The sequence below is a fragment of the Pangasianodon hypophthalmus genome, chromosome 1 (genome assembly GCF_027358585.1).
Source record: "Pangasianodon hypophthalmus isolate fPanHyp1 chromosome 1, fPanHyp1.pri, whole genome shotgun sequence".
Lineage (NCBI taxonomy): Eukaryota > Metazoa > Chordata > Actinopteri > Siluriformes > Pangasiidae > Pangasianodon > Pangasianodon hypophthalmus.
The window spans coordinates 23,182,791-23,198,083 of NC_069710.1; the positions used below are offsets into that span (position 1 = coordinate 23,182,791).

A 15,293-nucleotide genomic window follows, 5' to 3' on the forward strand; every position below is an offset into this window, starting at 1 on the left:
TACTGTTTTGGAGATGCTCTGACCCAGTCATCTAGATATCACAATTTGGCCCTTGTCAAAGTCACTCAGATCCTTACACGTGCCCATTTTTCCTGCTTCCAACACGTCAACTTTGAGAACTGACTGTTCAATTGCTGCCTAATATATCTCAGCCCTTGACAGGTGCCATTGTAACAAAATAAACAATGTTATTCACTTCACCTTCATCAGTGGTTTTAATGTTAAGGCTGATTGGTGTATATATACACACGCTCACTGAACACTTTATTAGGAACACTATACTAATACTGTGTGGGGCCTCCCTTTGCTCCTGTGACTGATTGAGTAGTATTAACAGGCCCAAAATGTGCCAAGAAAACATTCCCCAAAACATTCCCCACACCTCCACCAGCCTGGACTGTTTACACAAGGCAGGTTGGGTCCATGAATTCATGCTGCTGGTGCCAAATTCTGACTCTACCATCTGTGTGTCTCAGCAGAAATGGAGATTCATCAGACCAGGCTATGTTTTTCCAGTCTTCGACTGCCCAGTTTTGGTGAGCCTGTGTTCACTGCAACCTCAGCTTTCTGTTCTTGGCTGACAGAAATGGAACCTGATGTGGTCTTCTGCTGTTGTAGTTCATCCACCTCAAGGTTGGACATATTGTGCATTCCACACAATTGTACAAAGTGGTTATCTGTAACCTTTCTGTCAGTTCGAACTAGTCCGGCCATATCTCATCAACATATGGTGTATAAATAGGAGAAGTTTTATTTATGGAAAAAAATTCCTGTGTTGTCTTTTTCTTCTGGGTAAGGTAGATGTCTCTTGTATTCGAGCTGGATTGAGGCTCTGATACCTTTAGATTCTCAGTCAGGGACAAGAAGTAAAAGTAGATATGATATAGACAGAAAACAAAGCTGACTGTATCCCTATGGTTTTGGTTCTTTAATTAAATTGATTATTATTGATGAAGAACATACTGTGTCATCCAAATAATAGCATTAAAAATATACAGTCCCTGAGACAAGTGCAAATGTTTGCAAACATGTGAGTTGGGAAGGAACTGGGAAGAAGGGAGAGCAAGTTTATCTCAGAGGTGTGACATTCATCAAAAGGGTGATAAAAAAGAAGTATCAGTGAAACATTTGAGCAGTTAACACTATTGACTTTCTTTCTTGTTTAACTGTGTGTGATGACGTTATGTGTTTTAACTACCTGGACGTTTGCTGAATTATTGCTGAAAATGCAATGATATGCATTTACACATTTACCCATATTTGGCAGAAACCTTTATCCAAAGATGATAATTGCAAGTGCATTTGAGAGATCCTCAGAAGTTCAGAGACATCACATGGTTGACAATTGGATGATATATATTAATTGGTTTTATTGAGAGTGTAAGACAATTATCACACTTTGCAACTGTGTGGTCTGTGGATGAACGAGAGAAAAAAGAGAAAGAGGGAGAATATGAGGTGCATGTCTGCATGATGGTGAGAGTATCTGTGTGTCTTTGCATGTGTGTGTGTGTGTCATTGTGTCAATGTGTGGGTGACTGTGCTCAGTAGGCATTAAGAGAATTGGGTGAAAGGTCCTTTTACAAGGGAATTTTAGCAAGTGTTTAAAACGCAAACCAGATGTGTGTGTGTTCCTGCATGTACCCTCTGCTCCACTCCGCCCTCGCAATCACCCCATCACAATACCCCCTCCTACCATCCCTCCACCCCACCTTTATAGCCCACTCTTCTCCTTTACTCCGTCACAAGATCTCCTGTGAACAGCAGGGAACGATGGAGACATCTCAGCTGCTCCTTCTGCTCTGTGTGTGGGCGCTCAGCAGCCTGTCCCTGCAATCAGGTGAGTAGACACTGTGTGCATGTGAAAGAAAATGACAGAGACAGAGAAAGAGTTAACATGACTTAGCATATCTTGAATGTTTTAAAATGTATTAGGTTTATTATTTTATACATATATTATTCCTTTGTAAATAAATAAATAAATACTAATTGCACATTTATGGGATGGGCATTAGCTACAGTTTGGAGTCACTGTACTATACTGTACCATACTGTGCTACGTAGCTTATTATTTTTTGCCACCTTCTTTATCACTATTCTACAAAAAATGCTCATTTTATATATATATATATATATATATATATATATATATATATATATATATGTATATATATATATATATATGATTGGAGAGTGCCATTCATCCAAATATATATATATATATATATATATATATATGTATTTGTGTGTGTGTGTGTGTGTGTGTGTGTGTGTACATTTACAGTACGTTACTCACTTAGGAATTTAGGAAGGCCCTTCATCAAAGGCACTGCAGGAATTTCCTTGAAGACCTTTTCTCCTACATGTTCTCCTTCTCTCTTTGCCTTAATGTTAATAATTCCATAATGTAGGTGCAAGTATATGTAATTAGTTGATTATTTAAGTTTCAGTTAATTACTTGTACCTAACAATACACTGAAATGCAAATATCATGTAACAAAATTGGACTTCTGCCAACAGACCCCTCTTGAACAACCCCTCCTTCCCCACTATTCCCAACCTGCCTAACGCCAGCACTGTATTACTCCCTTTAGACCTTTTTAGTCAGGCTAGTTAATTATGCTTGACTTATAAGAAATAAGGAGCTCTAAATGATTATACTGATCTGATTCCCCAAAATAAAAGCTGACATGTTTTTTTTACATATTATTATATAATCATTTTAACAATATATAATATTATATAATATTTACAAAATTTTACAAAGATTTAATCCTGCAATGAGAGAGAGAGAGAGAGAGAGAGAGAGAGAGAGAAGCTTTTACCTGTAGTTAAGGTGTAGATGCAGTAACATTACATAAGTATCTGATTTATTCAAGTTTCTGAAGTATTCATTACGTATATTCATCCCCTAAGTTCCATAGTGCCTGTATAAACTGCATTTATAAAAGTAACACATAATAAAAGCCCTTTAAGTACTATCCTACTTGCTGGATGCACAGTTATTGCTGCTTCCAGCATTCTTTAAATCAGGGTTTCACAAACATTTTGCAGTCAGCGACCCCTTTAACTGTAAAATAAATTCAGTGGACCCCATCAGCACTGACATTTTTTATTAACTTTATCTATTCAAATATAAATAATGATATTTAAATGTGTAATATTCTGACTATTTATTAGCACCATATAGCGTGTTATACCTGAATTTTCCACCAAACACATTAAGTCCAAGCTGACATTATTTGTAGGCAGACGTTTTTGAATTGCTGTTCAAATAACCAGTCAAACTGGATAATAACTGTGAGAACTCAATTTTAAATATAGCAAACTTGAAAATTTAGAAAAAAGGACCCTTCTGGCTCTACTTCATGGATATATTGGGCTACTGCTTTAACCACTCCTTTAATAGTTATTTGTTTCATTAATATTTTGGTATGGTTCCTAAGTATACTAACCATATGGCAGTATATCATATTTAACCATTTCACAAGGAGACACTCTGAAGAGTGTAAGAGAATGAGGGTGAGAGCATTTATTGGTGAACATGATCCTTGCTGGTGAATGACAACTAATTTATAATGTATTGACTAATATATGGTGTACATAAATCAAGTAAGGAATAAAACATGATGGGGTATGTTGTTATAGGAAAATAATTTATGATGGGGTGGTGTGATGCGGCCTGACATGAAGCATGTCCTGAAGTGTTTTATTCCTCTTATACCACCAGTTTCCTGTTCCAGAAAGGAACAGCTTTAAAAAACCTCCTTTAAAAATTCTAAATAAATGTCTCCTCAGAGAAAACTTCACGAGTACACATGCTTTAAAAAAAAATCTGTTTATGTGGAGCGTCCCTGCGTAATCCATTAATATAGAAATAACATTTCTATATAGAAATAACAGAATGAGCACATTAATATAAACTTTCATTTGCCTGGTAGATGGCAATACTGTCCAAGCTGTGCTGTTATAGAAAATAAATCAACACCTTCTGACCGCTCAGAATCGAAAAATAAACAACGCTGTGGTATAACATTTTATATAGAGTTTATATAGACATCTAATCTGTAATTTCTTTGAGATTACAAATAAATATTTGTCTTTGTAATGAGTCAGTTAGCTGGTGAAGTTTGTCAAGTGCCTCCTTGCGGAATTTTCTAAAATACATAATATAGTATATTTTAAATCCTAACTGACGCCCTTATTTAACAACTCATTTTGTAGAAGGTTATTTGTGTGGTGATGTATGCAACATTATAGCCACTGGTATATAAAGTACTTTTTTGTGACAAACACTCTATATTCTATGTTCTGTATATGATTTCTTCCATGCTGTAGCAGAGGTGATTGAACAGTGCCCAGATAGGATTGTGGGTAATGAGAGGAGACGAACATGCCCTAAAAAGTGCCAGGAAGACAATGATTGTGGCAACAAGCGCCAGTGTTTATGTGATGGGCCATGCGGACTCAGCTGCGTGGCTCCAGGTCAGATTCTTACAACACATCAATAACACCTACACACCGATGACAAGTGTTATGCAAGAGGTCTCAATGAACTGTAAAGTTTTTGTTAACTTTTTGGTTATTGTTCATAAAACATTTATACCACTTACATATCTGAATCATATGAAGACATTCATGAATAGAAATATGTGTTTACATAAACATTTGTACATGTCTTTGTAGGATTCACAAGTAAGTCTTTAATGAAGCGAGTAAAACTGAGTAATGTATTGTAACGCTAAAACTATTTCAACAGGTCGGACATGTCCATGGCCTCTTCCCGCCGGTGAGCACTTCGATGTGGCTCTCCTCTCTCCATCTCCCTCTTTCTCTGCTCTTCTAGAAGTGCGCTGTCATCCTGGTTACACCATGGCCAATGGCCTGGATGTTACTATCCGCCGGTGCCAAGGTGACCGACAGTGGAGTGATGATGATCCTGTGTGTACAGGTGGGCAAAAACATAAAAAAGTAAACACATTAGATAACTCAGTAGTGCATAGAAACTAGTAGATAGGTTGTAGATAACTTGTCTAAGGGATGATATTCATTCAGTTGAAGTGTTTGACAACAGAAATTGTGAAAATTCATAAAAGAAGAAATTCATACACTGTCCCTGCAACAATACTGTTAGTTAGTGTGCTGTACTCAAGAAGGGTTACTGATTCAACATCCATCTAAACTCTTCTTATGACCAAATTCTTCAAGCAGCAAGCAGCGTGTTGTAGTTGACAAGTTTAATGATGAAAAGTGTGAAACTGAAAGCACAATATACAGTATGATTTTTTCATCCCAGGTGATTTGATACACATTGGGATGGATTCAGCTGAGATGAGCACATAGTGACAAATTAATACAGGAACTGTGCACACCGATATTTTGACCTCAGGTGTAAATATGGACGACAATATGAGCAGTTACGCACGATTTGTATGCATGGGGTGAAGTTTGCCTTAAAAAATGAGGCATGTTTCTGAACTTCAGTCAGTTTTTCTTGTGCAATATCTGTGATATTGTGCCTTTTTATTAAAAAGAAAAACCCCACACAGATCTGATCCAGCTTTTTGGGGTGCTGCAAACTCTGTGTGGCTGTTATTGGATATCTTTTGCATGAACTCATTACATATCAGGTTTTGTCTCTGGGGTTCACCAAAGAAATGAAAGGTAAGCATACTGTGTGTTGTTGGTTGAGGGGCAACCAATCTTTCATAAAGCCTTTTTTCATTGTCTGTAGTAAGGCATAGTCTTCAAAAGATGGAACAAGTAAGCTGTCATTTTAATTTTGAAAAAAAAAAAAAAAAAAAATTCTCCCAAAGGTTTCATCACTACATCTTACTGGTAACCTGACCCGGCTTCTTTCAGTGCAGGCTCTTCAGTGACTTTTTAAGCAGAAATTATCCTTGACTTTGAACATGCTTTGACATAGATCCAAGTTCATTTGGATGACTGTTCTCTAATATACATGTTTTTAATAGGTTTACTTCTCTCAGCTTGGATATTCTACCAAGGCAAACATTGCAACAATAACTGAACCAAGGTTATATGTGTATTGGGCATCAGAAGTGCCATTAAACCTGTTGTGTACCCATAAGATGTCTCAGGCAGCTAGGAAAAAAATATTGTGTTGAGGTTTAAAGCAGAAATTTCATGATCTATGTCATTTAGCCACTTGTTCTTTTTCCAGCTACATTAACAAGTCCAGCACAGGTCCTTAAGAATTATACTATATGGCCAGAAGTATGTTGATACCTGACCAGTGTGCTTTTTGAACAGCAGATTTCCAGATTTAGTCCCCCCTTTGCTGTTATAATAACCTCCACTCTTCTGGGAAGGCTTTCCTTTAGATTTTTGAGCGTGAGTGTGGGGATTTGTGCTCATTCAGCCACAAGAACACTAGGGAGGTCAGGCACTGATGTGGGGTGAGGAGGCCTGGGGTGCAGTCAGCGTTCCAGTTCATCCCAAAGTTGTTCAGTGGGGTTGAGGTCAGGGCTCTGTGCAGATCACTCGAGTTCTTCCACTCCAACCTTGGCAAACAATGTCTTTATGGGCCTTGCTTTGTGCACAGGGGCATTATCATTCTGGGACAGGTATGGGCTAATCCCCTTAGTTCCAGTCACATGAAACCTTAAAGCTACAGTATACAAAGACATTCTAGACAATTATGAAATAAATTTACGTATATACAGTATATAAGTATTGTAAGTAAGGTTAGGATAAAATAAGATTATGTAGTCATAGGAAAAGATAACTGGAAAACGTACATCTCAGGTTCTTAGTTCAGCGTCGACATGTAGGTGAAATCATGTAGTTACTGGGGAAGAGTGTGTGTAGGGATGCTATAAAGACAGTATGGATGATTCCAAAGGTCCTGATTAAGGGGCAAAAGGGGCCAAAGGGATCCCTAGAGAACAAAAATTGTCCTGTAGAATGAAATTGTCCAGGACTGAGGGACCAGTGCAGTAGCCCAAAATTCCTTCTAGCTTCCTGATCGTAAGTGTGTTTAAGTTATTGTCAGACAATAAACATCTTCAATTTTCAGGCATTGCTCAGCAACACTGCTGCACAATAAGAAGTACACATAATGCTAATATTTCTGTTTAGAAATCTAGAGTGTAAAACAAGCCCTAATAAACATAAAATCATCTTCCTATCTCCTTTCCTCTGTCTCTCTCAGATACAAAGACAGGTGCACAATGATTTGTGCAAAGCTCTCTGGCATTAAAGTACAAGAGTCTAGTGAGAGCTGTATGAGCTTGACCTGCCTGCTGAGGAGCCCACACACACACTGTACGCTGAGAGATATTTCCAGGACTAAAGCGGCAGGCAGAGAGGAGGTGTGGGCGTTTAGAGAGCATTCCTACGACAGCACCTGCAGCTCAGTGACATGACAGAGCAGAGAATCCACACACATGCCAACATTGTAAATGTGTTAGATTTCCTCTCTCTTCACCAGTAAATCACCCACGCATGTTAGAGATTGCCAGATATGAGTCAAGTGAATGTGTGAACAGATCATTCCAGATGGATCGCTGTGAAGCTGTACACTATTCATCTGTCCTCCCTTCCACCTACCCACCCACCCACTCATTCATCCATCTTCCCATCCGTCAACACCAGTCCTCCTGCACTCCTTTGTGTCCGCTGGCGTTACATTCAGAATCGTTTAAGCATCGGGGTAGATGCCTCACACTCAGTGATCAAGACCAGTTTTTGCTCCATAACTGGTCAAAATCTATTTTAATAAGATCTTTAATAACTCAGTTTTTGACTTGTTGTTGTTTTGGTTATAATGTGCTGTATTGGTGTTATTGCTTTATGTGCAGAATTGCCAAAGCAGTTACAAATGGACAGATTATTCCATAATACTGTAATAATCAAAATGCATAAAAACAATATTTTAATGTATAAATAAATAAATAAATAAATAAATAAGAATATTAATTTGTTCCTATCCATGTCCACCAAAACTAACTAAAGTAGAATAGAATAGTACAGAATCCAAAATAGGATATTATTAAAACAAAATATATGGCTGCAGTAACTTTCCCTTCCAACATGAGACGGTTTCATTTGTTAACCGCTTAAGCTTTGGACTAATTATTCATATTATTTATCATAAGCATATTATTCAGTCACTATTGTGAATTATTCAGTAAATGTAATTAGCTATGAGAGCAGACCTGGCTACGGAGTTTAAAGGGTTAACTGAGTGAAATTTAGTCATTTGTTTGCTTTTTTTTTTTTTTTCAGAACTTTTTCACAATGAAGTGTGAAGTACAATCCAATCTCAGCCTCACTGATTTTACAGTGATGACCTGATCTACTTTTCTTTACATTTTTTTTTTCCTGTGCCTTTGCTGAATTCTAATGAGTCAGAAGTATGAAACACTGAAGTCACATGAGCATAAGGGCCATGGAGCCATGAACAGATTTTTCAATCAGAATGAATTCTTGCTGTGCTGCAAGCGCAGTGTAGTTAACAAGACTACCTTAATAATGATACAGTTACATCAGTTGTCATATTGAGACATTGGAATTAAGTTATGTTATATAATATTATGTTATTATGGCGCTAAATATACAGTATGTGATGAGAATTACACCAAAATTCTGCTTAAAAGTTAGAAAAATTAAATAGTGTTCTTAGCTCAATATCTTAAAATTATGGAACTGTCAGATGAAATTCCAAGGTGTCAACATATAGATGCAGAGGTTGGCTACTGTATGTAAAACAGAATTTGAACATAGTGAAAGAAATATTCTAAATTTATGACCTCATGCAACAACATTTTGCTGTTTTGAAAAGAAAATTGCATTAGGTTGTTTTACTTCTGGCATCTGCATTGATGGTGACTCACTTCCTAGTGTTCTTCACTTGAGCTAATAAAGTATTAGAAAGACCCTTGAGAGTGATAGGGATTCCCATATGAGGAATTAGTGAGAGGAAGTTGATGAAGACAGTAATGGAGCACAGCCATAGCCAGTGATGGTTAGTCATGATATCAGATTCGAGAGCTAAAATCTAATATCTATCAATAGCTCGACTATTATGAAACTATTATGGCTGAGCAGTGCATTATATCACGATTATATCTCATTGTTGCCAAAATGAAAATGAGGTGGCAAACTACTGCAAACTATTACACGCAATTAAATGCAAATAGGCAGCTGCATTCATAATTCGTCTTTTTTCTGTTTTTTCTCCAAGTCTGTGATGCCATGTTTTCTCCAAATACAAATAAATAAAAAGAAATGTGGTGCTGTTGGGTTTGGTTCCACAAAAGTCCCAAATAATACCCTATAAGACATTTGTTAATATAAAATAATCAGATATGAATGCCAAAATAAATAAACTTTATATTGACTTTTTTTTACTTTATATTATACTTTGCGTTTTTTCATCTTTGAAAGATGAGGGTTTAGCTCAGCTAGCCCACTGACACCAGCCTCCCCTGTCCATAGCCAGCAATGATTTCTTTTATCTGCTCTTGTTGAGGGCTAGACTGTAATTACTAAGCCTACTACTTACTATCTATCTTTGCTTTTCGCTTGCTTCCTTCTCAGGTAGAAATGCTGAAACAGAGCCTGAATCTAAACTGTCTTGCCCTTTGCCTGATCATGAGCTGCTGTTGATTCATGGCAGTGCTGCTGTAGGCTCCACCGTACAGTACCAGTGTGCTCCTGGGTGAGAGACAGAGTGAAAGATAACAGAGAAACAGAAAGACAGCAATACATAGTCTTCATTTTGCTCACACTCCCTCATCGTTTCCATCCTTTGCAGATCTGTGCTGGTTGGAAACAGTGAAAATTTTTGTCACAAGGACCAGACGTGGCGTTACCCACACCCCATCTGTCAACGTAAGGATGTATTGTGTGTATGTGTGTGAGATTACTTCTGCAGACTTTAGAGATCAACAAAGTTCCATTTTTAAAAATTACAAGGGAGGAATGTCAGGTGATGAAATGTGTGTGCATGTGAAATATAGAAGAGATCAACCAGAAGTGTCAGCACTGTGTGCTACGTGTCTGTGTATGCACACATCCAAACGAGTGTGTATTTGTAGGTCTTTCTGCTACAAATTTGGGAAAGATGTTAGTGTGAAAGAGTGAGTGAGTGATGAAGACTGTGTGGGTGGGTATGTAGGAGTGGAGAAAACTATGCTACCCTCTGCTGGATCAGTTTGAACGTCCACCGTATTATCTGGTCCTACTGTGTTTTCAAAAACCTTGCCTGCCACCTGCAGGATGTTAAAGAATACAACCACTGCTGCACTTTGCATGAGGTCATATGGCTGATTCCATGACTGGGGTGTGTATTACATTTACAAGTACGTATGTAAAATCAAGGTAAAAGAGATTTTAAACACAGGTAAAGTGTTCACAACAACCTATGTGCATGTTTCAGGTAAGCAACTTATGTTAATAAAACCTATCTACAGGTTTCTCTTAGGAAACAACACTTCAGACTGTCCCAGCCCACTATAACTACATTTTACCTTGAAATCTAATCAGATTTCTTCAAAAATATAATAACCTTTACAGTAATGTGTGAATCCATTTAACATTTCATGCTTGGAACATGTTTTGCCAAGAGTCATCCATCTCTCAACCCTGTTAACACATTCCCCCCATGGAATATTTGGAATATTCCACAAGTCACATGTTCAACAGGAAGTTGCATCATCTGAAATTTCTGAAGATCATGGGAAGAAAAGCCTTCTCATTATTTTTTTCCCTTTATTTTCACTGATTTTATGATATTGACTGATGAGGTCATCTTGAATGTACCAACGTTAAATTATAGACTGAAAATAAATTATTCATTTAAGAGCTAAATGGCACCCCAGTCATGGAATCGTCCATAAGTGAAAACCTAGTGAGTTCACTATAATTTTCAGTGATGCTGTTTTGTGTCTAACTCTGCATCAATCTTTGTGCCTATCTTTTCCTTAGTCAATGACAAACATTTAGTCAATAGTCTATATGTGTTTATTTGTCCTATAGGTGTGTTTTGTCCTCCAGCACAGGAAGTCAATCACGGCTACTTGGTGGCCGTGCAGAAATCTGAATATAACGTGGGTGATGCCGTCTATTACCTTTGCAAAAAGACCTTCCTACTGGATGGGCCTAAACAAGTTACTTGTCAGTTAGATGGCACATGGAGCGCAATACCTTCCTGCCGAGGTAAGGGAGGATCCATCAGATATAAAACTATTATATAAAGCTTTAATCCACTTATGTGTACAATCATAAGCATCCATTTTCTATTAAACCATATTATACTATACAGCTGTTAAATTCTTGAATCTGAATGGTCACAAGGTTGATTATTTATCTATATCAGCAGCTTTGACAATATGCCCGTTCTGATACATTATCTTTTCTATAGTAACAACTTGTTCACCAGGGCTTGGGCCACATAATCCAAGCCTAACAAAAAATGCATATAAAATGTGTTGTTAAGATATAGAAACACATATAATCAAATGTGGTAAAACCTTCTGTAAGGAGTTTATTTAACATTCACAGAACGGAGTCTCCTGTGTGAGCACTCTGTAACGGTCAGTAAGTTTGGTCATGGGAAAGTCTTCAGGACAGAAGACTTTGCACTTTCTGGTTTCTCTGTACCATGGAAAGCTGCATATTTTGTCATATTCACTTCAATTTAGAGAAAAAAAGAGGCTGGAACAACTGTTTATAGCTATTATAATGTACATGATCAGCTAACTTGTCTTTGAGATGTATGATGTGTCATTCATTAATAAATAAAAAAAACATATAATTGTTGGCAAATTGCTTTAGTATAAGAGGACCTGAACTTTATGTGGTATGACTGCATCACACCACCCTGATGATTCTTTTCCTATAACGGCACGCTCCATTGTGTTTTATTCCTTACTTACCAAAATGTTTTATGTGTCTGATGTGTGCTTTTTTGTCTACCTGTCTCATCTGCTATTCAGCTCGCTGTCCAATCCCTGCACAGCGCAGCAGAGTGATAGTGGGCGGGGTTAAGAGCTGGCCCTATGACTTGGCCAATGGGATGGTCACTCATGGCGAGAATGTAACATTCTTTTGCAAGCATCCACAAAAGTTTTGCAGTTTCACAGCTACAGAGACCTGCTTTGATGGACTGCTCTCTGCACCCAGCTGCTACCTTGGTTAGATAAAACACACACATACACCTATATATTTAAGTGTAAATGTGTGTATAAATATATATATTTATAGTATCATACATGCTCATGCATTTCATCTCCTCCCATTCTCAACCATGACTTTCCTTCTCTCAATTCCTCCAGACCCCACCTGGTTGCAGTATACACTCTACCCTCACCGGCTGGTATCAGAGATTAATCCATGTGATCCTGCTGACGTGGACTCCACCTCTGAATGAAGTTCCCTTTCTGGCCCCGATTCTAACTAGATGCCACTTCGCCACACAGGACTCACACTTCTTGTTATCTGTTTCACCAATTCTAAGATGTAGATAGTTTTACACATTTTGCATGCAGAGGAATTTAATAACCCTTAGCCGTTTCACTATGCTGTGCTTCATACAGGAGCAAAGGTCAGGAAAGGTCAGGTAATCAGAATGCTGTTTAGGGTTTAGGGAATACAGTTCATAGTTCACCCACAGGGAGATAAACAGAACTTATGGAACCATTCAGATCATTTAGATTAAATATGGAATATATTCAGTTGAAAGATAAAAGAAAAATAAGCATATAGATATAGCACATTCATAATTGAATTTGTATTTGTGAGTTTTTTTTTTTTTTTTTTTAATTTAGCAGGTCATTCACTTTATTCTATATTTCTCGGACAAGGTTAGCTTAAACTGAATGGTTGAAATATAAGTATGTTGTATATTAGCTGCTGTGTTCTTGTTTTATAAACATTACAATTGCTAAATATATGTCAAGTGAGTGCCAAACTCACTTTTTCAAAACGTTTCTTACCTCTGTCTGTACAAGCACAAGGCTTAGCGCAACAGTTCATTTCATGACTAAAATGCACTACAATGTTGCATGTTTTAACACCACATACACTTTATAATAAATTCTTAAAAAAAAAACACTGAGCAGTACTTCTCTTCTAATAAAATCATGCAGATAGAGGTCAAGGGCTTCAGTTAATGTTCAAATCAAACATCAGAATGGGGAAATAGTGTGATCTCTGTGACTTTAACCATGGTATGTTTGTTGGTAACTGGGCTGGTTTGAGTATTTCAGAAACTGCTGATCTGCTGGGAATATCACGAACAACAGTCTTTAGAGTTTACACAGAATGGTGGGAAAAACAAAAAAGATCCCGTGAGTGACAGTTCTGTGTGTGGAAACGCCTTGTTGATAAGAGGTCAGAGGAAAATGGCCAGATTGGTTCAAGCTGCAAGGAAGAATATAGTATAATCTCGCCCAAATTGGAGAGTTGAAGATTAGAAAAAAAAAACACCTGGGCTTTTTCCAGTCTTCAACTGTCCAGTCTTCAACTGTCCAGTCACACATGTTTTTTGTTTTTTTGCACCATTCTCTCTAAACTCTAGACTGTCGTGTGTGAAGTTCCCAGGAGATCAGCGGTTTCTGAAATATTCAAACCAGCCCATCTGGCACCAGCAACCATGCCATGGTTAAAGCCACAGAGATCATGTTTCTTCTTCATTCTGATGTTTGATTTGAACATTAATTGGCTGAGTGGATAACTGCATAAATGAGCAGGGATACAGGTGTTCCTAATAAAGTGGATGTTGAGTGTATATTGATGACATAATAACTTTTTATTCTTTAATTTGCTTTGTATGTTAATGGATGATTTCCCCTTCCTTGGTAGTGTAAGCAATTATTTTTTTAAAATTTTTGATTACAAACAGAATGACACATCGTGCTGTACACAACATACCAGCAGATTCAAACAGTTATAAATCAAATCAAAAATGCTAAAAACAAAAACAAACATTTTGTAGCAGAAAAAAGGAATGTAAATCACTGTGTGACTGCATGACGATAGTGAAGTGCCATCTTGTCCCATGCAAATATATGCATGTTTTTTTTATCTGCGTTTTTTTTTTTTCATCTTTAGCCACTCTGTATCATATGTGCTGATTCAGGATTTGTGGAATGATATTCCTGCACATATGGTGCTGCTGGTAGGTCTCTGACTTTCTGGCCCTTTTTAGGCTTTCGATTTTATTCAACACACTGTTTGTTACTTAACTGCTTTTAACTGTGATCAACATGACTATCCAACTGCCTATCCATTTGGCTTTGAACTTAAATGAACTTGAACTTGGATGAACTTGAAATGGCTTTTATAACAAAGTATTTAAACATTTGCAAATTAGGCTGTAGAGATACACAATTTTGCTGATTGTAGATAACAAGTGAAAGATATATGCAAGAATACTGAAGACTGTGTACACTAAATAAAATTTGTGTCAAAACAATAAAGTTTTTCAGAGTTTTCAGTTTGGTCCACATAGTGCATTGTGGTGCTAACTGAATGAAAAGTGAAACTGGTAATGACTAATACTTGATAGCAACTGTATTTTTTTTCTTAACAAACAGTTTGAATATTGCTTTGTTAAGAAAAACTATGGACTAGGACTAACTGAAAAACTAGGACTATTGTTTTATTATTGTGATTTTTTCCCCTTTAATTTTTTTCACATACTTTACTTTGTTTATCAGTCAGTAAAGCTATAAGAAATCTCGTATGTTCTGTTTCTAAAATTCAGTGGGATTGCAAAACACCACGAGTGGAAAGAAATAAAAGAGCAAGCCAGCTGGGACGAAGTTGACTTATATCTGGGGCAAGGATGCAGTGTATTGAGCAAAGTTTATCAGAGGCCAAATTGCACATCAGCTGCTTTGGCTTGTTTGAGAAATGTATTTGTTTTGCCTGGATTATTTCACAATAAAGCAGCAACAGGAAAGTTCTGATTTGTATTTGTTATTAATGATTATACCATCAGCGCTGTTAAATTCTCAATTTTGATTGGTCAGAAGATGCTAATAAATTTTTAGCTTGGATTAGTTTATTTAACATTTATGGAAGGAGTCTTAGGTGTCAGTGCTTTGTAACGGTCAGTTAGTTTCTGCCATGGGAGAATCTTCGGAACAAAGGACTTTGTACTTTCCTGTGTCTCGGTAACATGACAAGCTGAGTTTTTTTGCTTAATAACTGTTTATAGCTGCTGTAACATAAGTGCTAACAGGCAGTAACTTGTTTCATGGATGTTCCACAACATTAAAGGTAAATATAAATGTTAGAAGCACAATGTATGGTTCATTAAT

General features: G+C 37.1%; 1 protein-coding gene across 2 annotated transcripts; it reads left to right on the top strand.

Moving 5' to 3' along the window:
• The first annotated feature begins 1,711 nt into the window (after positions 1-1,711).
• On the top strand, positions 1,712-15,104 carry ntd5 (ntl-dependent gene 5). Of its 2 annotated transcripts, none has more exons than XM_026940105.3 (8): positions 1,712-1,840; positions 4,342-4,485; positions 4,760-4,951; positions 9,565-9,685; positions 9,782-9,858; positions 11,005-11,184; positions 11,964-12,161; positions 12,303-15,104. In XM_026940105.3, exons 1-8 carry the CDS (start codon positions 1,774-1,776, stop codon positions 12,395-12,397), a joined length of 1,074 nt encoding a protein of 357 aa, XP_026795906.2. In that variant the 5' UTR covers positions 1,712-1,773; the 3' UTR covers positions 12,398-15,104. The 2 variants fall into 2 exon arrangements, with proteins under 2 accessions (XP_026795906.2, XP_053088302.1); XM_053232327.1 differs by having other exon boundaries at positions 1,721-1,840; positions 4,339-4,485; positions 12,303-15,102.
• The last annotated feature ends 189 nt before the right edge of the window (positions 15,105-15,293 follow it).